The 25,253-nt window shown below is 39.4% G+C and overlaps 2 protein-coding genes across 6 annotated transcripts in view; both read left to right on the top strand.

The window, feature by feature from the left end:
• Positions 1–6,341, top strand: part of kank3 (KN motif and ankyrin repeat domains 3) — a 45,501-nt gene extending 39,160 nt beyond the window's left edge. For both annotated transcript variants that reach the window (XM_085433076.1, XM_085433075.1), the window contains exons 10-12: positions 1,208–1,404; positions 2,906–3,007; positions 5,409–6,341. In XM_085433076.1, coding sequence (XP_085289202.1) covers positions 1,208–1,404; positions 2,906–3,007; positions 5,409–5,471 — 362 coding nt within the window. In that variant the 3' untranslated portion in view covers positions 5,472–6,341. The remainder of the gene's footprint in view (positions 1–1,207; positions 1,405–2,905; positions 3,008–5,408) is intronic.
• Positions 6,342–9,136: 2,795 nt separating this feature from the next.
• Positions 9,137–24,840, top strand: LOC146692850 (phosphatidylinositol 3-kinase regulatory subunit gamma-like). 4 transcript variants are annotated; one of them, XM_085433072.1, is made up of 12 exons: positions 9,137–9,710; positions 12,831–13,580; positions 16,027–16,167; positions 16,280–16,385; positions 16,519–16,617; positions 17,269–17,449; positions 17,627–17,749; positions 17,832–17,974; positions 18,078–18,254; positions 19,307–19,378; positions 19,601–19,762; positions 19,847–24,840. In XM_085433072.1, the coding sequence occupies exons 2-12, from the start codon at positions 13,328–13,330 to the stop codon at positions 20,034–20,036; spliced, it is 1,647 nt and encodes a 548-aa protein (XP_085289198.1). In that variant the 5' UTR covers positions 9,137–9,710; positions 12,831–13,327; the 3' UTR covers positions 20,037–24,840. The 4 variants fall into 4 exon arrangements, with proteins under 4 accessions (XP_085289198.1, XP_085289196.1, XP_085289197.1 ...); XM_085433070.1 differs by having other exon boundaries at positions 17,624–17,749; XM_085433071.1 differs by having other exon boundaries at positions 9,137–9,714; positions 17,624–17,749.
• Positions 24,841–25,253: the final 413 nt, after the last annotated feature.

Genomic DNA, 25,253 nt, shown 5'->3' with positions numbered 1-25,253 from the left:
GCCAATACTAGTTATTTTTATAATAAAAACAACCTCAGCCCTGGAGAAATGCGAATGCGCAACATGTCTAGAAATGCACACAAAGAGCTTCTGTGAATGTGTAGTCGGCTCCATCAGCCAGAAGCGTGTTATCATTTAAATGTGGCAGTCTTGGCTCTGTGGGCTTGTTTTAATGAGTTTAGATGGATTTGAACACAAGAAACTGGAATAATAATAAAAAAAAACCATACAAAAAAGGGCAAACGTGAAGCAGCCAAATTGGATTTATAAAGCTTATTAACATTTAATAAATAAAAAATAATGTTATGAGTGAATTTGTTTTTAGACTACTGTAATTTCTTTATTCCCTGTTTATTTCGAGGTGGCGCTGTTTTATTGTAATAAACTACTATACTGCATTTAAATCTGGAAACCTGAGGTGTGATTGGGCATATCTCAGATTAGATTTAGCAAATGTGGAGCCTAACATGACACAGAAGCCACTCACGAGAACCCGTTGACTTGAAGTCTTCTTCATTCCCCGGCTGATCTAATCAGGCTGAGTAGTGTATGTGTTTTGACACAGCGCCTGATGGGTTTTTCCGCTGCCAAGTCATAGGACCGAATTTATAGCATCACTGTCTATAAAACCAATTACTGCTGCTTGTTATTGTTGCTGTGGGTAATTAAGCACGAGTCACGCAATGCAGTTTTTCTATATTTACATTTTGGATCAGTTTTGTGCTTAATCAGACAGCCAGAAGACTTTTCTTGTATACTTATTGTAAAGCTGCCGTCTTGATTCTCAAGTACGGTGTGTATTGAGTTGTGCCAGCTTTCCTTGTAGCTGGACTTTAGGGAGACATCCTCCCTTTAAAAAAAAAAAAAATCAGCTCATAGATGGCAAAAATTAGCATTGTGTGACTGCACCTGCAAGTGACGATGCAAAATCAAATTATGTGTCTAGAATTTAATTTACTGCCTGCTACTGAGTAAACAGCTGTCTGTTATATGAGGAGTAGTAAATGAGTGAATGACCAAAAGTGCACGGTGCTCAAATGTGAGCGTTGTTTTTGGGCAGTAGCAGTAAAAGGAAACAGTGCACCATGCAGGAATGCCATTTATCCAAAAATAAAGCAGTCTGAAGTCTTCTGAACACTCAAGCTTTAAATGGCAGAAGCTTCCTCGTTAATCCAAATCATTTAAAATTCTTTACCTCTGCAGGCAGGCCAGACGGCATTAATGTTAGCAGTCAGCCACGGGCGTCAGGAGATGGTGCGGGCGCTGCTCGAGTGTGGAGCCGATGTCAACGTGCAGGACGATGAGGGATCGACGGCTCTGATGTGTGCCAGTGAGCACGGCCGAACTGAGATTGTCAAACTGCTCCTGGAACAGCCCGGGTGCGACATATCCATTGTGGATAACGTAAGACTTCTACAATTTAAGCATTTGAACTAGCTCATGCAATGACAGAAACATGAGCCTAACACTGAAGCCAGCTGTTTGATGGCTGCCAAAAAACATCCAGGAGCTTTCTTCTCTGGGATTTGGCTTAATCTCTTCTCAGGAAACTGCTCGTCTGTGTAGTTTCCTTTTTTCTCTATTTCTTCTTAGAAAGCTGAGGTGTTACAATCAGATTAGACTAAAACGGATGCTGTACAGAGGAAACGCAGTGACTGGACCCCAGAGGAAAAAAATTAAAACACACTTGCAGATTTCAGACACAATGTCCTGCAGGCATTACACTGGTCCTCTGCATTTTTCACCACTTAACCCATAAAGAAATACAAAAATCTGGCAGCATTAAATGCTAACGCTAGCAAAGGTCTGCTCAACACTCCTGCTTTTCTCCCCACTTGTATGTTTTAAAGTGATTTTACAGTGGATTTCTGTAGATGCTTGAAGAGAAGCCAGACAGACAGATATTTGAGCATTAACATCTGTGCCAGAATGAGTTGGCCATTTGGTGCAAGCAGCTCCTGGTTTGTGTTTCAGTACAGCACAGCTGGACTGAGGGGGTGGAAGGAAAAGCCCCCACCTCCCCTCTCCGCTGAAAACACAAAACTGCGTGACAAAGTTTGACTGCAAGGCTGAGTGGATACAGTAACGACTGCAGAACCATTTTTACTTTCAGTTCACTTGTTATATTAAGCAGTATTGTTACTACAAACCCCATTTTCAAATGTTGGGACCATGTTTAAAATGTAAAGGGAAAGCAACGATTTGCAAATCTAACAAGCTCATATTAGAAAACCTATCAAATGTCTAAAATGAGAAAATATTTTGGCTCACTTTGAATTTCTTGGCACATTTTATGAAAGCTGGGACCTGGCCACGTTGACCGCTGTGCAGCATCCCCCAGTCTGCACATGTCTGGGAACTGAGGAGATGAAGCGAGTTCAACATACCCAGGGTAACTTCCGAAATCTGGATTCACTTACCCCAAAATCAGCAGTCAGGATAAACGGTCACATGAAGCTAGTTATCAACTTTCCCCTCTTTGTTCAAAAGAAAACGGTGGCGCTGCCAGCATCTGACCAATCACAAATAAGGATAAGTATACTGACAGCAGTGTGACTGGTTTTTAAAAAGGATCATAAAACCAAACAGACACTGACTGAAGGTAGCAAGACACTGTACTTTAAATTCTTTGGCCAACAAATAACTCCAAACTGACCATTTTGTCTTCCTGTATTATAAACAGTCAAACGTATCATAAAGCAATAAAAGTCCCATAGTTAACTGGTTAAGCAAAGGTGCATGATGGTAAAAGAAATAACAAAACTGTCCAAACAACTGGAAAACAGAGCAACTGTGCGTAACGTGTATCACATGGTTGCTCTCACACTGTAAAGCTTTCTGCTCTAGTTGAAAAGCTCTCCTGGATACTCATGTGTCTCTCTCCATCTTTGCTGTCTGTCTGCAGGATGGAAGCAATGCTCTGTCCATCGCACTGGAGGCATCCCACAACGACACAGCTGTGCTACTCTACGCTCATATGAACTATGCCAAGACCCAGACTGCTGCGGTGAGTTCATATTATCAAAGATGGACTTTGGTTTATTCCCGACTCCTTCTTCTCCACTTTCTCAAATACAGACGATTTATTTTAGGCTAAAGGGGAAAATCCGCATAATCGCCATATAATCTTGTCACACTGTGTGAATAATTAAACTGGTAAGAATTGTTAGGGACAGCTGAGTATTGGAGGCAGAACTCAAAGGCGTTTAAACAGTTAAACAATATTTTTATTTCTTTTTTTGCCTCCTTCACAGCAGTAGATTAGTGCACCGTATGTTCATGGCCAAACTAAAGTCGAACGGAAACCAAGAAAAATAATGGAGAACAAAAAGCAAGGCTCGCTCAACATCCAAAGTAAATGTAACAGTTAAGGAAACACTTCTGCACACTGCTATAGAGTGCAACAGTGATGATCAGGAAGTAAAAGTCCCATTCATATTCTCCATAAGTATTATGAGCCATAAAACTCACCACACATACAACACTGTTCGCATGTTTTCCCTGTGGTTTCTTCCTGGGTACTCTCCCACAGTCCAAAGACATGCCGTTAGTAGGGTTAGGTTAATTGATGATTCTAAATTGGTCCAAAGGTGTGAATGTGAGTGTGAATGGTCGGTCTCTGTGTTAGCCCTGCGTCAGACCTTGTACCTTGCCTCTTGCCCTATGGTAGCTGGAATAGGCTCCAGCCCCCCCCCAACCTTGATAAGGGTAGGTGAAAGAGTATGGATGGATTGTTGGAAGTAATTTGCTGTGGAAAACTGGGATTTTTAATTTTTATGGGATGAGTAGTCCCTCCAATGTTAATTAGGTGCACAGTCTTAGTATCTTTGACTCTTTTTATCCAAATCAAATCTTTTTTTTTTGGTCACAATTCACCTTGTAGCTGGTTGGCTCGATTCAAGGTGTAAAATTCATTACTGAAGGACTTTCTCAGACTTCACTGGAGAACATGAGTAGAAAAAAAAAAGTTTGGTCACTCTTGTGCTCTATACCTAATTTTAATAGGGCAGAAAGCTGTAATAGGTTAGCAGTGGAAAAACAAATGTTGTTCTATTAAGAGAATGTACCTGCTCTCTAACTACTTAAAATGGAAAGATATTTCAAACATCAGACCAAACTTCCCCTCCTTAATACCACATTTGACACATTTCCCTAGGACGTTCACCATAAAAGGAGCCCAAAAGGGCCTGGACTGAACTGGTTTGGCAATTCCTGGGATCAAACCAGACAGAGGCCAAGTTTAGTCTAGAGGAGAGGTATCCAAACTAGCAGTTTCAAAGTCAGGATTCACTCACAAATCTTAACGATTTCATGAATGACTTGGCAACAATACACAAGAAACACAGCATATTTACAAGCACTGTGTGTTTTGTATAAAGGTCACATGCCACCCTGTGACAAGAATAATGCCCTTCTGCATAAAAATCTAATAAAATGCCACAAGCCTTCTTCACAAAGTCTGGCCCATCATATATGAACAGGGTGGCTAGAATTAGTTGTGATGCTCGCATTGTTGCTTAAGTTTATCAGCTAAGAAGGACCACTTTCAAGAATCAAAATTATAATAGTTTTTAAAACAGTTTCTCTTTTTCCATCAGGGAAACACTGAGCTTCACTTTTCTAATAATCACACCAGCAGTAAACAGAAAATTCAACTTTACACACTTTGAATGAGGCTATGCGACATCACGGCTACATCTGATGACAAAAGCTATCATTTTTAACCAAATCAACATGTTTATTTCTTCTGAGCGGGCCCGCTTCAAAGAAAGTCTCTTCAAAATGTTTGGAGCGCTATAATACAGTGATTTGGGCCAAACATCATGAGAATTTCCCTTTTGCCAAATCTGATTGTAAAGTACAGTACAATTCGATTAAGTCATCCAACGTCAGCAGAACCGATTCAGCACTTCAAAGAGAAGCCAGGCGGTTCCTTTACAAAACAAAGCCGACCCCAATCCCCCGTGTTCGCCTTGTAACTTTGAGACTTTTTGGTTATCAGCTCCCATCGCCCAGCTATTTTTATATTATGCAACCTACAGTGTCCCTAATGCACATATTGCAAGATTTCACATTGTAGCTGGCCAAGTTTAAAATTAGGGTTGTAAAATCACCTTTGAATCTAATAAATAAAGCGTGCGAGTTAGTTAAAGTTAGGTCACACTTATAAACAACTTGGAGTGAATGATGCCTCTTGTATTTAAAGGTGGTAGGATCAGTTCCGCTGCAGTGCTCCAAGCTATAGTTAGGGTGTGGGCTGCACTAAATGAAGGTGCACCGCTGCCCCCTTTAGGTGTCACCACAGTCATGCAAGCTATGGTCTTCTTGGGAAGGCGATGAAGTGAATGCATACAATCGTTACCATCAAGCCTTTAAAATGTAGCCCTGTCCTTTATGTTGTCTTTCAGGGGAGTCCAAAGGCCCAGCCACGGAGCCCCACGAGCCCACACAAGTGCTGGCCTGCAGACTGACACGATCAAAGCCGCTAACTGGGGCAGACACACCAGCAAACATAACTGGATATGAGCTGTGAAAAGCTCCACTGGAATTTACTTAAACGCATATTTATAGTTTGCCATGTCCTCCATTTACACTGATCAGCCACAACATAAACACCCGACAGGTGAAGTGAAAAATTATTCGATTATTTAGTTAATATACTTTGTTTAGCTGGTCAGCTTTGATTTGGCTTATGTCACTTGATAGACAAAATTTAGACTCTCACACCACAAAAACTGCTGAGGCACAGCTCAAGAACATGTGGAGTCAGCCTCCACAAACCCACAGAACCAAAAAAACCTGTTGCCAGAAATCCCTTTTCAGGCTCCGACGAGTCAGAGCCGGGATACTAATGCTGTTGCTGATCAGTGTACAAAATATTGTTAAGAGAATATTATATTTCCATAAGATTCTTAAATGGTTATTATTTACTTTAGGTCTCTAAGATATGTTTATTTTCTCTATGACATGCCTTGAGATGTTACATTTATCATTTGCACACCACTAATATTTTACTATTAAGGGCAACACATCATTACCACATAATGTACATCCAAAAAATACATCTATTGGTTTTCCATACACATGCGCACACACAGTGGCGTAGTGTACAGTTATACCCCAATGTCATCAAAAATCATCACATGGATGTCACATCGTCCAGCGTGACTGAACTGAATGAATGTTGCTCTGTGGTCTTCCTTTCCTGGCTAACTGATGTGTAAACCTTAACTGTCATAGTCTGCACTAACTGGCTGTGCATTATGTTGTTATAAAAAAAATATATATATATATTATTGTCTAAAATAAACATATTTACATAAAAGTTTGTGGGTGTTGGTGTTTCAAAGCAAGGAGTGCCACATGTTTGAGTTGGCAGCTATAATCTTTTTGTTTTTAATACCAGAAGAACTGAATGAGAGCTCTTTTGCTAATTAGACAAACAGGTAAACCACTGAACTATGGAGCTACACGGTTACATTCGAGTGGGGATAAACAGGACTAATCCGTTTGAACAGTTTTTTAAAAAGCTGATATTAGATGGTATCAATTTAAAAATTCTAGGTGACATCCTTTTTGAGTTGAGTTTGCAAGATTTTTTTTTGGAAAAACTTGACTTCTGACCTGGACCTTGAGGTCAAGGAATCCAAACTGGGAGCTTGGGAAAGGGGTCTGGTAACTGATAACCCTGCCTCCCATTCTACATTTAGAAATTCTGGGAACCACAAGTTACCCTCCAGTCTGAGTGTGACGCGTTCCACTGTGATAATGTGGTACTTTGAGGTATTTAAGATATGATGGAACACAATAGTTCTGTATGCAAGGAGAAGGATTTTAATTTCAATTCTTGGTATAATATAGACCCAATAAAGAGAAGATGATATTTGAGGATTAGGGTCTCTCTCTGTAATCCTTGTTAGTACTCCTGATTGTCTCATCTGACTTCATAGATAAAAACATACAGTGCTTTCTGATAACATTACCAAAGGGAAGCACGCATAGCTTAAAAAGTCTTGGTCCTAGTGCAGAACCCTGTGGAACTCCATGACTAACTTCTGTGTGAGATTTCTCATTTATATGGAAAAATTGGAATCTATGAGATAGACGATGATTCAAATTCATTCAGTGTATTTCCTTTAACTAGCAAACTCGTGCAGTATGCACACATGTTGGTTCAGTGCTCAACTGAACTTTTTGTGGGATCTGTATAAAGTATTTGTATACACAGTATAGATGATGGCATTCACAGTGCCCTAAGCAATGTTTCATCACGATTGCTCCAATTGTGTAGGAGAAGATGGGGGAACATACATAAGCTAAGATCATTATAGTGTGATGATTATGTCAAAGGTGTATTCTAGTCTCTGTATTAAAATGTTGTGATCAGCATTATTTAATAATGAGGCCTAGCAATACAAGCACCTGAGGAGATAAAGACTGTATATTTCACTCTTAAGCAGTCTTGCTCATTGATTTGTAAGATTGAGTCTACATACCCGGACAATCAGCAGTTACGCCTCTTCCGCAGCACAAGGCAGTCAGCTGAGTGAGGTTTAATCTTGTGTTTAATCGTCTTTCATTTCAGACCGCTCTCTCACTTTCCATGTAGGCGCCATGAGGGCTGTGGCCAGACGTTGAGTCTAACCAGGTCACTGGAGCTGCCGGAGGCTGCAGATAAATATTCATGAAAACCTGTTAACTCTTTCCATCTAAACACCGGGTTATTTCACTGCCTATTTTCCAATGTTTTCCTTTTTCTAACAAATGCCTCATTTTCCCTCTCAGCTAGATAGCCAGCTGTGTAAGCAATCGCCTGTCACAACTAAAAACAGCAAGCCTTAATAACCTTCCCCCTCACCCTTCAAACTTCAGTCCAGTGCTGCTCATCCCCCTTTTATGCTTGCTCCCTCTTTCTCAGCCTTGCATGTCCTTCACTCCCCTTACCCCTCTTTATTACCTCTTTCTTCAACTTCCTTTTACTTCTTCAGATTACTCTTCTGTCTGTCTTTCTTTTTTATCTGTCCTCATCCCACTTTTAAAGTTGGATAAGAATTCACAACTGAAATGAATACAACCCTGCACAGGCAGACCAGAGCACATCACAGTAAATAATACCTGCCATGTGTAAAGAGGAAAATGCTTTTCAGACCTTTTGCATGCATCGAATCTGATGCCTATTACTGACTGCATAAAAGGGCGATAAGCAAGATAAATAATGAACATATTAGATAAATGCATCTTTAAAAATGGTTGATATTATTAAGGAAATCATATTTTCCAAATAAACAGAAAAAAGGCAAATACATCACACCCCTTTCTAACTACCAAACAATGTTTGAGTTTATGAAGTCTAAATAATAATATTTATGATATGAATATTTCTGTTTCCTGCTTTTAATAATGAGCACAAATTCATCTAGAACAAGGAACTGTCCCAACTCTGTTGAATGTGCTAGAAATGCAGTAGTAGTGTAATTTAAGACATATTAGAGAGATGACTGAGCATCAGTCATACCACAAATGTAAATAGGGCACAATTGCAGATGATCTTTATTTTTTTCCCCCCTCAGCACTCAATTTGTTTAATTTTTAATGCATGGACCTGATTTGCTGCATTGCTGCTTATATATAAGTTTCATCAACACCATGTGCAAACTGTAGGTAGAAGCAAAATGCTTTAAAAGGCAAATACAAAAATTCTAGAGAGAACATGAATCTGTTTTCCCCATTACTGTAACTGTGCTGGCTGGGACATCACGAGGGCGCTTGGGTGGTGGAGGTGAGGGGAGGGGGGTTGTTTTGTCTATAGTGCCGTAACATTTTTTTTTTATAACCAGTTACTTCCACACCACTTCTTTCATTATGCTGATCCGTGAAGTGGAAAGTAACGCTGGCGGAGTTGAGAGGTCAGGGACTCCTGCTGCCTAGATACATACAGTCTAATATTAGAACATTTCCTTGATTTGTTAGCAGCATCTCTGTTGTCTGCTGAGCACATGGCAACAAGCCGACCAATTGGATTTCAGGAGAATACTAAGCCCCTCGCTCTGTGTAGCAACAGTGGCATCCTTCCCTTATTTATTTATATATGAGTTTTTTCTCCCACCGACTCATTCTCATGCTTCTGTCCCCCCAGTGTGCAGCCACACCGCGCTGTCAAACTGTGCAAAAGAGTTACAGTGCTGCTCTTTTAGTTTTGCTTTTTCTGTTAGCAGCATAAGCTCTGAAATGTACATTGTACATTTAGGCTTTTCATATTTGTTTATATTTTTATAGACACTTTCCCCCCCCTCTCTTTCCTCACTGCACCCCACTGATCAGTGGAGTTTTTCCTGCGCTCTGCACGTGAAAGTAAAATCAAACTGGGGGAATGTCTCAAGAAGGCTTCATTTTTTAAGAGGACATGTTTTAGTGAAGAGGAGAGGAAAAACGCAGAGGAATGACAGCGTGGGAAAAAGATGGCACTCAGAGGGGACCATTAACTACCAAATGGAGAGGATCTTTAAAAGATGGAGGACATAGGAGGAGAAGCTGTACGGGATAGGATGAGTTGGAGGGGGATGGAGGGACAGAGAATGGCGTGAGGACCGAGGACAGTGGTTGGTTTGATCTGAGCCACGTGTGCGTCCAGCCACGTCTCTTCGCTGCTTCGTGGATACCGATGAAACGCTGGTTTCCCATGTCGCCCGGTCCCTTCTGTCTGAGCCCAGGTAGGTGCGTACTCTCCTGTACATCCAAGTTTGATAATGATCTTTCATTTTTTCAGGTTCTCTGGACGTTAGTTCTACCAGAAGCTGCCATTTTGAAAGTTCTGTTAACGTTTAGCCTTCACGTCTCTTCGTTGTCGAAGCTCTGGTACAGGATGAGAAGCTTGAAGGCGTTGAAGAAAAAAATGGCGTATATTAGCTGTTTCGTTTTTGTTGTGGGGTTCAACATTCATTGATAAGACACTAAAAACACAAGCTAAGCTGCAAAATGACCCCTCCCCCAAATTAAAATAAAACCAAAAAACTACCAAAACCAAACCGGTAACATATGATCAGTTTCTCCAGTACTATCTGAGAGACGTTGGACTGATTACCAACTGTCGCAGACTACGTGAAAGTATGAGACGTTGTGTAATGCAACATATTTGTGAGACCAAACTGGCCACTGTCAGTGGCATTTCAAGTGGCGTAAATGATAAGGTCACGACTGAAAGATTGCTAGTTTTTCAGATAGGACATTTTTCTGACTTGCAAACCAAAAAAATGGTTATGGTACAGCTGTGCCATCCCAGATGGATTGGGTCCGTAAAGTATTAAAACATGACAAAACTGGCTGGATGCAATAATGACACTTTTGTAAGTTTGGGCAAAATCATGTTTAGTATCTCATCTCAACTGGAAATCGACAAAATGTACGGTGAACATCAATCCATGATGGTTGCGTACCGCGTAAAACGCCATTTTCAATGGTCTGAAAATCTGTAATGTCTGTAATGTTGCATAACTTGGACACATTACATTTGACAATTTAGTAACTACATATGCTTTTTTCCCCTGTTCTAAGTAATCTCAAAAACTAAATTTGACATAACAAAAAATCAGTATATATATTTAAAATCTGGTCAAATGAGAAGTATCACTCTTCTCATTTTACCACATTCATAACTACTAAGGTTTTGTTAGTATAATAAATTAAATGAAGCTGATTTGTTTTTCAGTTGCAGCGTACAATGACAGCAACTGCAATCTCTTCATTGTCAAAGACGTTATTCATCACAACACGATGTGCCACATTTGCAAACAAATTCAATTCTTAATTCAAAGATAAACACAAGAGGTCAACTATGTGGTATTGTCACATCAGTTCCCTTAGATAAGGTCTTGTAAAAGAACACTGTAGGCAGCCTTATCAGTATTTTCAGAAATGTTCTACTTTTACATATGAAGATCTGTTACATAAATGGTTGAATATTTGATATAATATTAATGTTTTTTAATTGGATGTATTTTTAAATCTCACCAGGTATCTCTTGAATAATTCAGGGTGATACCATTTAGTGCTGAGGATTTCACGCTGCCTTGTATTTTAGCAATAAAAAAATTTTTAAAACTATTTTTTAAAATACACGCTGGTGTTTTTATATGATAGTACGTCTGTAAAAACGAGTGTGTCAGAAATTGTTGCAATTGTCTAACGAGCTTTTCAAGTCAAAATACTTCATCACAATGAAAAAAATTAATAAATTTTAAAAAATGCAAGATATACTTTATAACCCCACGGGACCCCTGCCCCTTATTTTATGGTTATTTATGATTTGACTTACTTTTCTCGATTCCACTGGTCTGTGTATGTGTCTCTGTGCATGAGAGAAACACACTAGTGTTGACTGATACATTACATTTGCATTCATTTCATTCAATGAATGCGTAGCAAAAATCTGCAAATAACGCATCGTTTTTACCCAAGTCCTAACAAGTACAGCCCCAAACGTCAACCTGGGAAATTTGCCCTCAGTAATGTAGGCAGCTTTTCAGGATTTGTCTGTGGAAATAATGTTATGCGATTCGTGGTCAATTTACCATTTTCTTGTAAACCTAGAGGATTTTTTTAAATCAGAAGTTTCATTATTGATGAATGTGTTAAGATTGAGTATTTCTACTTACATTGTTTCTAACATACAATAATTCAAGGGACAGATGTTGTAAGTTAACATCTGCGAGTTAAAAAATAAACGATAAATCTGCACATAAAAATGTTAGAGATGAACATTTAGCCTGGTTTTCACATGCTGCATCACATTTCAAGCCCTCACAGCTGATATGTGTACATCTGACTCATCAGATGACGCACTGAACACTTCATATGTAAGTAATGGGTTTTTCCAAACGTTAAAAGAATTAGTGGCATTTTTTAAGAGCACAGTTTCGCAGTACTGCCAAACACAGCTCAAATTTCTCTCAACGATGTGCAGGACGTGTTTACACTGAGAGGTCTAGCAGTGACAAAAGGCTACCAAATATCATTTCATGCCAGTGAAATTCAGCCAGTTGTATTAATAACAGGTCCAAAAACCACTGGCTTTGCCAATAGTTGCAGTAAATGCCACACTTTTGACTGCATTTACCAGTAAAATAATTGACGACGCTTATTTTTTTACCTGCTCACACCACATTTGAAGCAATGCTACTCTCACCAAAGCCTTGATGCTTGCTGTCCCGACCTGAGCAGAGCGGAGCAAGTGACAACGAAAGTGTGAGACGGAGCAAAATTAGTCACAGTATTCCTTCTTCTTACGAATTTCTTGAAAACAAACCAAGCAAAAAACAAACAAACAAACAAACAAAAAAAGATATAAGGCTGCAAACAAACCCCACAAAAACTAAATACTGCAGCAAATTTAAGATAGCAACGATTTTGACTGAAGCATCTTCTGCAAATGTGTACAAATCTCAAAATTTGAAAACTGCAAACCTTCCAATGAACATCTAAGGCTGTCTGTTTGATATTCACTGTGTCACTGCCATAGTGACTCCCAGTGACCTGGGAGGTGATGTCCCAGATCCAGTTAATAAATCTGAATTTGATCATTCACAAAAAGTTAAATAAGTCTCCTTTCCCTGCCATGCACAGTACAAATTACTTGTTGTTGCACTGCTGTTGGTTGCAGAAACAAGTTCTTAGTTTAATGCACACTGGCCCAGGAAATCTGGAAAGTTTCCCTCTTACCGATCCATAGAAAAAATGTAAGCTATACAGGTGTATAGCTTACAGGATAGTTATGAAGTAATGTGTATAAGGATTTTGGTCAGAATAACTGAAAATTTGTGCCTTTTCTAATTTAGGTTTCCTGAGATGAGATGATGCACGGGTCCTCGAAGCACAAATTGGGCAGTTTTTCCTCAGCCTGCTGTTCTTTAGCAGTTTACAGCTTAGCTACTAGTGTTGAGGTATATAAGAAGCACTCATATCGGTAGAGTGTGATTGTTCTCCATTGCGCCCAGATATGAACCCCTTTGAGCAAACAGCGACGGAGCACAAGAGCACCTGAATAAGGAAAACTCCACTGATTATAAGGAAGTGAAAACTGGATCTATTGGCAGTGCCATCAATCTACTATATGATATGCTTAAAACCAAGACTCAAGGTGAGGAACATGCTCTACCTCCACAACACTGGGCAGCCATGAACTCTGCACTGCCACCCTCTCTCTTCTCAGCCATGAGTATAACTGTAAGCTGATAGTATGTGATCAACCACACTGTGGGGCCGACATCCTGCTGCTTCACCTTCTCAATAAATCCTAGCTGCACAACAACAATACTAAGTTAGCGCTTTCAAAATGGCAGATCAGAATTTACAGCACAGCACAGAGGACGACAACCTTCAGCCAGCTGATTACCCAACGTCATCACTAGCATCGCTACATCTCAGGGATGAGGCTGTCGTCACAAATGAGAACACCAACCAAATCGGGGATAATCCTGAGACCGGTTCAGTATGTCCTGTGGTGATGTCATCAATGTTTAACCAATCACGACAGCAGGGAGACATATCCATGGCTATCATGCCTGAGTCTCACCCAGCAGATCAAGGTAAGATTAAAACATAAAACATAAAAATGTTTTATAATGTCAAAAATCAATTTGACAGTAATATAATTTTTTATGAATGTAGCAATTATACAAAAAAGATGACAGAATGATCAAGAAACGACAACAACAAAAAAGAACAGACATGCTGGGTTCTCTTCTTTTTGGGGTAACAAACAAAACCACTTCTGTGAAAATGACCAAATTAAAAAAATATTTTGGCACAGAAGGAATCAGGAGGCTCGAAGGATAGAAGACGAGGACTGTCATTTCTGTTGACCGGCCACTTTGTTATGTGAAAAAAGTGCATTTAAGGTAAATCTTCAACATTAAGTTTTCTCGTAGTCAAAGGAGCTTGCAAAGAAAAGCGTCTGGACTTCTTTAGGTTGCTTGAAGACGTCCAGAAAACAGCTTAAACAACCGGAGTATCAATGTGTATAACCATCACTCTATGTGATAGGTTATACTGGCTAAGTTTCGCTAATGAAACTATGACACAAATGTAAAGTTTAAAAACCAACCAAACAAAGACAGACAGGTTAAATATTTTTGTCAGGTCTGAGGCTTTCATGCGGTTAGCTAATGTTGACGCTATGAGGGCTCAAAGATGCTGAAAAAAGTTGGGGATTAAAAAGTGCTTATGTTTGACCCAAACATATGGACTTTTATTAGCTTGTAAATATTTTCATGGGTACATTACACAATAAAAGATAATCATTAGGAGCCAGTGGACAGAGGCTGAAACACTTTCATCTTAAGGAAGCTTGGAGGCTGTTGAAACACTATCAAACCAAATGTTAAGATTAGTTTGCAACATGTGGGGCATGTCTCCAAAGGTTGATTCTGTTCATCTGGATATAGCGTTTTCAGTAGGAGAAACGTTTCATCACTCATACAAATCGCTTATTCAGTCCCAGCTGACTGCAGATTTCCCCAATCTTATAAACATGAGGGAATGGTTTAAAAAGGAACCAGCAGATGGCAGAATTTACCCTTCGATGCGCTAAGACCGAGTGACATGGTGCTCTGTTTTGCTTCTGCTGAACTCCAAAAATACTACAAATAGTATTTCAAGTTCTACACACAGTTGTTTAGGGAAGTTGGCACACCCAGGTCAGTGGACCTTCAAAGGTGCAGAAATGCTACAGTGCCTTTATTTAAAAAACAAAACATGCATTTCAGAAGTGTAAAAAAGCCAGCAGCACTTTTAGCCCAGAAGACCAGTTGACTTTTAACTGGAATCAGGTAAAGAGAAGAAGCATTCTCCTGGCAATCCTTCCAAACAAACTTGTGTTTTTGCCTTTTCTGCGAGCACTGAGCAGTCTGACCTTGGGCGAATTTGCTGGGATGTCTCCTCCTAAGAAGATTGTGGTACTGCGTCAACACACTCGAACGCGCCAAACCAGCAAGCTATCAAAACGTCTGCTTTTATAGAGGCGCTCGCACTCATTGATGATCACTTAATCAAGTGCATCTGATTAGCAGCACCTAGCTGCCAATTACCCTCTTAATTCCTATGGCAGCAGTAAAGGTGGGCTTAGTTTTTCACGCTATGACACAACACCATTGCTATAGTTTTTTTAAAACATTACAAGCTACACCACGTTGAGGAGGAAAATAAAGCAAAGAAACCTAAAGTTAATGAATCTACCATCTACTATCCAGCTTTTTTTTAGTTGAACAGCTTTTATTAGGTTTTTATACAAGGCAAGTTTTGACAGAGCTTCACTGTGTGTAGACCCTGGGTTAATGAGTTGACACCCTTTCTAATTTTACAACAGTATAAGTATGATTCCCCCAACACACAGCTCTTTCTGGAGCAACGATTTCAAGCATCTCCAGGCATGCCTTCACAAGTGGTGAGGGGACGATTTATGTCAACTGCTTAGAGCACACCTCTTATTGCACTCAGTGCTCGTGTTGCATGTGTGTGTGTGTTTATATGCTGGGAAACACAAAGAATTCCCACATAAATGTAATGATTGCCGAATATGCCTGACAGACGGGGTCTCACGTTTCCCTGCTATCCTAATGTAACACTGACACAACCACACACGGCGGGGTAAAAATCACAAGCAGCCACAGTGGAGCATCAGCTCTGGATCTTCAGGCCAACATTGCATCTCGCTGTAGACAGCTGTTGTTTGTTAGGCGAGGCAAGGCGAGGTCGGGCACTAAGCAGCGACGAGTCTAGCCGAGTGTGCCTGAGCGAGGAGTGCCAGTTCTGGTATTTTAGGCAGTCAGACACTGTCACCTGTCAGCGAACTAGTCTAGACACGGTCTCCCACGTGGTGCGAGAATAAGCTACACAACGATATCAACCTCTCAGCAGCTAGTCAGGAGGACGGCAGTGTGTGCAGAACGGCCGCAGAGCGCAGATCGCCAGATACAGACTGATGTGAACAGGCAGGGAGGGTAACGCTGGGTTGTTTTACGGTTGATGTTTCAGAGTTCTTGGAAAGTGAAATGGGCCAAAGTGAAAGTGAGGCGCAGTCCGACACCCTGGCAGCGTTCTTGCAGGACCATTCCTCTCATGATCATAATGATGGTACGTCTCTTCCAGGAAAAACCAACAGCAGCAAGGAAGGAGGTGCGCTCCAATATATTTGCAACTGACTGTTTACTCCTTAGCAGTTTTGTTTCAAATTAAGGTAAAATGTTTTATCCTACTTAAAAATGTAACTGCATTTTTTTCTATTCAGAAATATATCCAGAGAACAAAATATACAAAGCTATGGCAGAATGTGACTGCGGCGCTGATGACCACCAGCTTTTTGAAGCAGAGTGGTACTGGGGCAACATCTCAAGGTACTTTATATTTCTATCACTTTTTCTTTCTTTCAGCCAACACCACTGTTACAGCATATCTAATTTTATTGACGTTGTCTTCCTCCGACCGTTATAATTAACAGAAACCTTCATGTCCATTTGATTTGTTCAGAGAGGAAGTAAACGAGATGATGAGAAACACTCCTGATGGTACATTCCTGGTTCGAGATGCTTCCAGTAGGATTAAAGGAGAATACACGCTGACATTAAGGTAACTACTAGAAGATTAGTGACAAGTATGCATATGGCTACACTTTCATAAAGTGTATCAAACACAACTAGTTAAAGACTGTACTAGGTTTTATAAGTTTTATTGCTGCATTGCAACCAGTCATCAGTAGTCTGTATGTGAAAACAAAGTTAACCCCAAATTAAATATATATATTGTAGTCAAAGGTTAGTTATTATTTCCTGGTCTCGGAGTCTAAGTTTAGTTTTACTGGTTTTAAAGTGTAACTTTATACGTTTTGTGGTTTCGCTCTAATTTTAGCGGAATTGGGACAGACCAGGTTTCAGATATAAAGCTTTGTTGATTAGAGTTTGGCGTAGACTCCAATGTTCAGCAACATAACACCCTGTCCCCACAAGATGTGTTTCACGAGTGTTTTTCCAGTCATCCATCTTACATTTGGATGAAAGAACACACACACACACACACACACACACACACACACACACACACACACACACACACACACACACACACATTTTAGAGATCTAAAAGTCTCCTGTCAGGAAAAGCGAGAGTGACTAAACAGAACCAGGAGAGGCTCCAATGGGGAACAAAGCTCCCTACTTGCTAGCCTAAAATGACAAGAAGTACCATGTTATTTATGGGACAACTATCCTTTGACTTTTGCAGAAAAGACGCTTCAAACAGACTAATTAAAATCTTCCATAATGGCGGCAAGTACGGCTTCTCTGAGCCACTGGCTTTTTCCTCTGTAGCGGATCTGATCCAGTATTACCAGAAGAAGTCACTGGCCCAGTACAACTCTAAACTGGATACACGGTTACTCTATCCAATATCCAGAAACCAGCAGGTAAACTTTTTGGGGCAATTTAACTGTGAACTTTTGTTTTCTTACATTACAACAACATCGCAACAAGACGTAATCAACTGAAGACTTTTACCACATGGTCTGTTACTGGTATTGGAACAAAACCGCCGTGCTAATGTCCAGACTAAATCCTTTTTTACCGTTTTGTGCATATAGCAGCAGGTTGTGATGGAAGCTGACATTGATGCAGCTGGAGAACAGCTAAGGATATTTCAGGATCAATACAAAGAAAAAAGCAAAGAGTATGACCGCCTATTCGAGGAGCTGAATCTGACCTCCCAGGTACATGATCTTAATCCTTTCTTTTCAGAGCCCTTTCCTTTAAAGACTTAAAAACAAACGGTTTGTTTTCTCTTCTTCCTAGGAACTGCAGAGCAAGCGAACTGCCATTGAAGCTTTCAGCGAAATCATTCGGATCTTTGAGGAGGAATGTGAAACCCAAGAGCGCTACAGCAAGGAATACATCGACATGTTCCTCACATTAGACAGCAGTACAGAATCCGAGAAGTACGTTCACAAAGCACCTGGTTTTCCACTTTTTGTTTAAAAACAAGTTGAATTAATAATAGTTGCTAGATTAGTTGAGTAATTCCTTCATTTTTACTTTCAGAATTCAAAACAATTCAGATGAACTACAGTCGAGGGTGGAAGAGATCCACAGCAGCAAGAAGAAGTTAGAGGAGGAACTGAGGAACAAGGCACTGGTTCACATGGAGGTCGACAGGAAAATGAACAAACTGAAGCCTGACCTTGTGGAGCTCCGGAAGCTCAGAGATCAATACCTGGTGTAAGTTCAACCCTTCACTGTCCCATGTTTAGGGTTGTTGTACAGTGGTTCCAATTTAGGTCCCAAAATTTCCAAAATAACAAGAGATCGGTATCAGCATGGGCCAAACTATGACTTTAAACATTGGTGTCAGGGCTGGATTTTACAATCAGTGCGTCAGTGAAGCAAGGACTGAAAGACAAAACACAGTGTGTCCTGCACAGCGTCACAGCTACTGGAAGATGCGTGTTGTGACTTCACAGTCAAACGAGTATCTCAATCTGATTCTTACATTTCATCACATACCAATAACACAGCTGCGTTATAAACATAGAAAATAAATCAGCTGTTCTCCATGTTGTCACAGCTGTGCAGCTCGACTATGCTTGGTATGGAGCTTTATCATAAGCCTGATTGGTAGTGCGTGTCTTTCTAGCCAACTGTTGCCCTTTCACACGAAGTAAACCTGAACAAGTATCAATATAGTTAGCCTAAAGCACAACTGTAAATGTACTTAATTTACTGGGCAGTACAAAAAACAAACAAACATGTAAATACTGTATCTCTCTTTTTACTGTGTAACCCTTTGATCGATGTCATTGATCTGGATTGGATTTCTAGCATATAGGTGAAATAATCTCCTTTTTAAACTTTAAAGTGACATTAGTGAATCAATAATCATCCACTAATACAAAGTGTGTGCTTCTTTGTAATAAGTGCTTATACTTTTAGCACTTTAAGTATATTTTGATGCTTAAAGATTTGCACTATTACTTAACCAGTGGTCGCAATCCTTCTTTAAGTAAAGGGACTGAACACTTAAAGAGTAAAGTCAATGTTCTACAGCGGCACTTTTTATGAATACCATCCGTATTAGGCGAAAGTGATGCCAGTGAGTCTGAAAATCATAGCTAATGTTTTCTACACCAATTTACTGCTCTGTATTGATTTGGATTTTCTGATCAAATAGCCTGATTACTCATTGGTGTTCCTTTAAAAAAAAAAAAAAAATCCTGGAAATTACCCTGATATACATGTAACAGCACTCCAACTGTTTTTTGTCCATGTTTCAGTTGGCTAACTCAACAAGGCACCAGGCAGAGCCAGATAAATGACTGGCTCGGTATTAGGAGTGAAGAAGAAGAGTAAGTATCCTTTTTCTCTTGGCCTGTGGCCACATTAGTCAAATCTTTTGGAGTAAAATGTCACAAAGGCATGTTCACTGACAACACACATACTGTATATGTGGCTCATCATGCCACCCATGTTGCTATTTTTGGTTCATATGATCGATACTAACACCAACACTCAACAAAACTGAGCACAACTGCTTCAAATCATCATACCGCTCCCTCTCCACCGGCTAGCCCATACACCCTAGCAGATGATACCCACCAGGAGGAGAGGAGCTGGTACGTTGGTGCTATGAGACGAAAGGAGGCGGAGGAGCTGCTGAGAGGGAAGAGAGATGGGACATTCTTAATCAGAGACAGCCAGACTCGGAGAGGCTCCTTTGCCTGCTCTGTCGTGTGAGTGTTTTAGGTACTTAATGTTTGGATGCTCTGTAGATAAATCCCGTAGATACCAAATAATCAGTTTCCTCTCTCATACAGTGTGGACGGGGAAGTGAAACACTGTGTAATTTACAGGACGTCCACGGGATACGGCTTCGCTGAGCCCTACAACCTGTACTCATCACTGAGAGAGCTCGTCCTTCACTACCGTCACACATCCTTGATCCAGCACAACCAGCAGCTGAATGTAACCCTGGCCTGGCCCGCTCTCAGCCAGCAGCCCAGCTGAGACACACCAGCACACACCCAGTAACAGTACTGTGGACACACCCGAACAGACACTATTACCAGGCTCAAAACAGCATACCGGTTAGTGTCATCACCGCACTAAAATATTCAGTGCTAAAATTGGATAATAATCTAAACATTGCTTTTATGCCAAACAAAAGTCATTTTATTACTCTTTTGTTATTATTATAATTTCTGTGTTTAAAAAGCCAATTTACTTTTCATCACCAGCTAAAGTTTGCCAGAAGCTTTTGCAGAAGTCAGCAGTAAATATTCAACTAAACTGTCCTAGTACAGAATTCAGCCTCACTAGTTTCCCCAAAGTGTTGCAAAAAGCTGTGCAGTGAATTGGATTCTGAATACAACACTTCCATTAAAAGAGTAACTAAAGCAAAGGCACAAAATATTTAGGAAAACACAAATAACAAAATTTGTCATTGCAATGTTGATTTCAATTATTCTTTAGTCCTGAAGCTAAAACAATCCAGCAAAAGTTTCTGTATTTTTTTCTAGACGCAAGCACAAGCACTATTTTAATGAAGAAGCCAAATATAAAATAGCTTCACCGCTATCAAGTTTTTGTATTTATAGTTGGCCACTCCTGACCTCTACCACACTTGTTTTAACTTCTTTGAACAAAAACAAACCAGTGTGCATTTCTTAAATTGATTTCTTAAGCTTCGTAATCATCTAACAAATGCATAGAAACAGTGAAGCAACAACAATATGAACAGAAAAAAAGCCCAGTATGGGACAGAACCACCCTGCATTGCTGGCTATGGTTATTTTAAGGCCAGAGCAAACACACAAACACTTTCAAAATAAGATAGCCTGAATACACACAGAGGATTGGATTCCTGTATTTTAAGACTTCTCCAGTTCAACTTCACATTTAGATGATATTGATATTTTCATTTTCTGATAAGGAGCAGCACATTTGGATCAAAAAGTTTTTGAAATACCAGGTGTTGGGTGTAAGTGTGTGGGGTGTTAGAACTAATGGAGCAAGAGGTTGAAAGGCTAGTCTAACTGCTTTAATGGTGACTGATCTGGTCACATTTGAGGCTTCTTAGGCACAAACATGACATTACAAAACTACATTAAGTTGTAGTTATGAAAACTAACCTTAATAAGGGTCAGTAAGGAATTTGACAGGATTTGGACCTGCTCAGTGAGAAATCTAAATTTAACAGTCATTTGGTTTGAAGTGATTTTGGTTGGAGTCCAGGAGATTTGTTAATTCAATTCAGTTCTATTTTATTTATTACAACAACAGTCGCCTCAAGGCGCTTTATATTGTAAGGTAGATCCTACAATAATACATACAGAGAAAAACCCAAGAATCATATGACTCCCTATGAGCAAGCACTTTGGTGACAGTGGGAAGGAAAAACTCCCTTTTAACAGGAAGAAACCGAGCGGCAGAACCAGGCTCAGGGAGGGGCGGGGCCATCTGCTGTGACTGGTTGGGGAGAGTGAAGGAAGATGGGATAAAAAACAAAGTTAAGAAGTCTGATGTGAGGTGCCCTTACAAGGTTATACTACAGGACTTCCAGGTTCATAGCAAACTGTAGAATAGTGCCTTTAAGTGCTTCTTTCCAACCAACAGACAACAACAGTCTGATGAACCAAACAGATAGACAAACCAATCTCTAGTTGAATATCTTATAACAAGGTAGTTGCTACTTCCCCAAATGCATGGCGTCTGATTATCAAAACAAAGGTTAATGATTTTAATGATTTTAGCCATGACCCTGGTGGCTACAAACTGTCAACAAAAGACACAAGGAAAAAGAAGCAGGTATGATTGGTTTGTGAAAGCAGTGTGTGTGTTGTGGCGTTTTTTAAAGGCTTTATATTGAGTTTAGATTTTAAATTTTCTACTTTTTTGGATTGAGAATGATAAAAAAAAAAATAAGGGGGATTGGTACCCACTAACAAATTTCGGTTATATCAACACCCCTAGCACATAACATAGAGACTTACAACTGACCAAACAGCTGTAACAATTTTTATCATTACTGCTAGAATTTTGCAGGCATATTCGCTAGCTAGGTATTAACTAATAATGTAAAGATTCCAACTATGGGGACCAAAAACTGTATGTTACAATTAAATTAGATAGGTAATGATTTTTAGTTTTTTGAACCACACCAGCAGACCATACCTGAGAAGTTTTTTTTTCCTCTTAAGTGTAAATGAGATATATACACGGTAGAAAATTGTGTCTATATTGATAAAAGTATCATTTAAAATTAAAACTGTTTACATTTCAGATCTATCCAGGTATGTGTATCCCTGGATAAGTAGCAGGTTTGTAACCCAGGGACTTCTTTGATTGTGCAATTTTTGAGCAGAGATGAAGTGGTGCTTGTGGATATCATCGATTAAACTATTTTTATAGAGGAGAACACAGCAGTGAATAAACCTTGGTCTGCCCATGAATTAAGAAACAATTAAACATATATAAAGATATGAAGAGTTAATTTTACATATCGTGACCTGTATATATTTTTTCTTGTGTCATCGGGTCACATTAAAATGCACTTCTCTCTTTATGGTCACACGTTCTTGATTGTCATTGCGTATGTACACTTGAAGTTAAATGTCAGACTGTTTATTGCCACGAAGGGAGAGAAACTGTCAAGTTCCTACTTTGTGGCAGTGAAAAGGTGTATATGTTTGATTTTTGCATGCTATTATTGTGTAACAGGTTTTAAAAGGTATAATGCATATTACTAAATCAGAATATTATGGCTGGAAACTGTTTTGATACCAGTTCTGGTATTAGAATGACACCAGCAGCTATGAAATCAATTTTGTTTAGCCTCCATTAATGGTGCTAGGCACTTATTGCTATAGTTTTCCTTTAATGCGTCTCTTTCGATCACCTGTCAGTATTAGTCAAACTGTGACGAGTTCTTTATCAAAGCAAATGGAAATGTTTTCGTGTTGGCCGTGGTCTGTCGTGCTCGTAACCACATCAGTCTGTGAAATAGTGTTGCACAGTAGTAAACTGTCCATCGCTGCATTGCACAGGTCGCGGACGGAGTGCGCCACAATCGTCACATGACAGCGCGAGGAGGAGTGAAAGCAAAATGTAGGCGCCCGTCCTCCGCCACGTTATCTCGTTGTCGTCTTTTTTGTATTTTTTGCACACTGAATAGAGTCTATAACTGCAATATATATATATATATATATATATATATATATATATATATATATATATCTTCTAAAAATGAAGTGTTAGCTATATTGGTAAATTTTGTAGCAAGAATTTAAAATATGAAATCAATTTACACAGGTTATATGTGCACAAAGACCACTGCTCTGTGGAGTTTAGGTTTAAAGCATAGCATTTGCACACACGTAACTCCACATTTGAGGTGGAGATGCTGTGACTGTCTTCACCCTGTTACTAAGGCAGGTGGACATGTGGGATTTGTAAATATGGTCAAGTTGCTCATGAGATTGATGCATAGTAGCACTGATTTTTAATATATATATATATATTTATCTTCAGTTGGTGGCATCTTCATTGAGCTGACCACTTAATAGGATTTGTACTTCAGCAAAGTCATGCCTCTTTCTAATTAGCATTTGCACAATTCGGTCTTTTTCTGTCTCTTCGTGTATCTTAATGTTTTATCACTGTGCAAACAAAAACAAAATAGAGATGGTGAAATGATCCCTGCAGGGGATCATGAAGTGTCATCATGATCTGCTACCTAATGATACAACCATTACCATGTTGTATCTGCTGCTGTATATGAATAGAAATATACACAGTGGCTACAGAAATTTAACAAATATTCACATATGTTACAAATACACAGATGTTAATTATCAAAGATAGGCTCTTTAACCAGCCTGCTGAGGTTTATAACTAAATAAAAGAAACAAATGATTGCCATTTAGCGTTTGACCTTTAGAACTGTGTAGTCCTTGAATTTGTATGTGCGAATCATATTAAGGAGGTTTAGTACCAGTAATATTTGTTTTTTCCCTTCAGGAACCTCCAAATGTTTGTTGGCATTTATGCTAGATACCACAGATTTGTGGCATGAAAGTGAAAATCGGTCTACCATAATTAGTTTATGGGAAAGTAACAGCAGAAACAGTTATGTTGAGGTATTAGTTATGTAGGGCAAGAAAGATGGTGTGGCATGTGTTCAGGTACAGTATTATGATGGAGGTTAGTAAGTATGTCAGTTGGAGGTGGAATGTGGGGATGGATTAGGTGGAAGGAGGCTGGTGAGATATTTGTATTCACCCAATCTCTTGGCTGTTGCCCTTTCTTTCATGCCGTATCCTGATGAGATCTAGCAGGTCACGTGATGTGGAACTACTTAGTATAGAATATATATCTGTTTTCTTTCTCACGATGAGCTGTGCATTTGATCCGATGCCTCTGTCTCTGGCTCACATGCATTATCGTATTTGTTAAAATTATGTTTCTGTATCTTTCATTTTTATCTTTTCATTGTGTCTGTATACACTTGTTCTTTTTTTTGTATCTGATCTAAAGGATTTAGCTGCATTAGTTGTACGACTACTGCTGTGAGAAAATACTGTTATTGTAACTGTTTATTTACTGTATTGATTATGCAATAACATTCAGCTTGTTGTCTTGAATCAGAATCAGCTTGTGCGTCCTTTGAGGAGTTATAGAAGAAAAGTGGTATTAAACTTCTTCTCCTTTTTTTTTTTTTTTTTAATGTAAACCCCAATTTTACCAACTTCAGAACTGTACTGTTCATGTATGCACTTTCAGATCCCAAATAAAAGATTATAGCTTCACGGGTTGTTTGGAGTATTATTTAATGCCATCATTTTAGCACCTTGTTGGATCTCTCTAAATGGCGTCACAAAACAGCAGCTAATGTAGGCTAGGTCACCGATCTGTAACGGCTTACAGATTATTAGCCATTAGACTGCTGTCATACAAGCTAGAGTACAAAAACCCATCTCCATAGAGACTGTGTCAGCTTCCAAAAAGACAAAAAACAAACTAAAAACCAGCAACAAACAACTTAAACATAAACAATCACAAAGAAAGAACAATACAGTATCCACATCTGAACCAAAGAGTAAAACAGTGAAATGTGGATTATTAAATATTAGGTCTCTCTCCTCCAAGTCTCTGTTAGTACATGACTTAATAATTGATCAACAAATTGATTTACTCTGCCTTACAGAAACCTGGTTGCAGCAGGAT

Source organism: Copadichromis virginalis, linkage group LG15 (genome assembly GCF_057382275.1).
Source record: "Copadichromis virginalis isolate Kocher_CV1m ecotype Utaka linkage group LG15, C_Virginalis_male_GT1.1, whole genome shotgun sequence".
Classification (NCBI taxonomy): domain Eukaryota; kingdom Metazoa; phylum Chordata; class Actinopteri; order Cichliformes; family Cichlidae; genus Copadichromis; species Copadichromis virginalis.
This window is presented reverse-complemented; position numbering and strand designations above follow the sequence as displayed.

What these genes read in the sequence shown, in the direction of transcription:
- LOC146692850 (XM_085433070.1), top strand. Translation starts at nt 13,328, where the DNA reads ATGGCAGATCAGAATTTACAGCACAGCACAGAGGACGACAACCTTCAG. An exon ending in CAACAGCAGCAAGGAAGGAG is followed by an intron (nt 16,168 to 16,279) that starts GTGCGCTCCAAT and finishes TTTTCTATTCAG; the next exon opens with AAATATATCCAGAGAACAAA. An exon ending in CAATATCCAGAAACCAGCAG is followed by an intron (nt 17,450 to 17,623) that starts GTAAACTTTTTG and finishes TTGTGCATATAG; the next exon opens with CAGCAGGTTGTGATGGAAGC.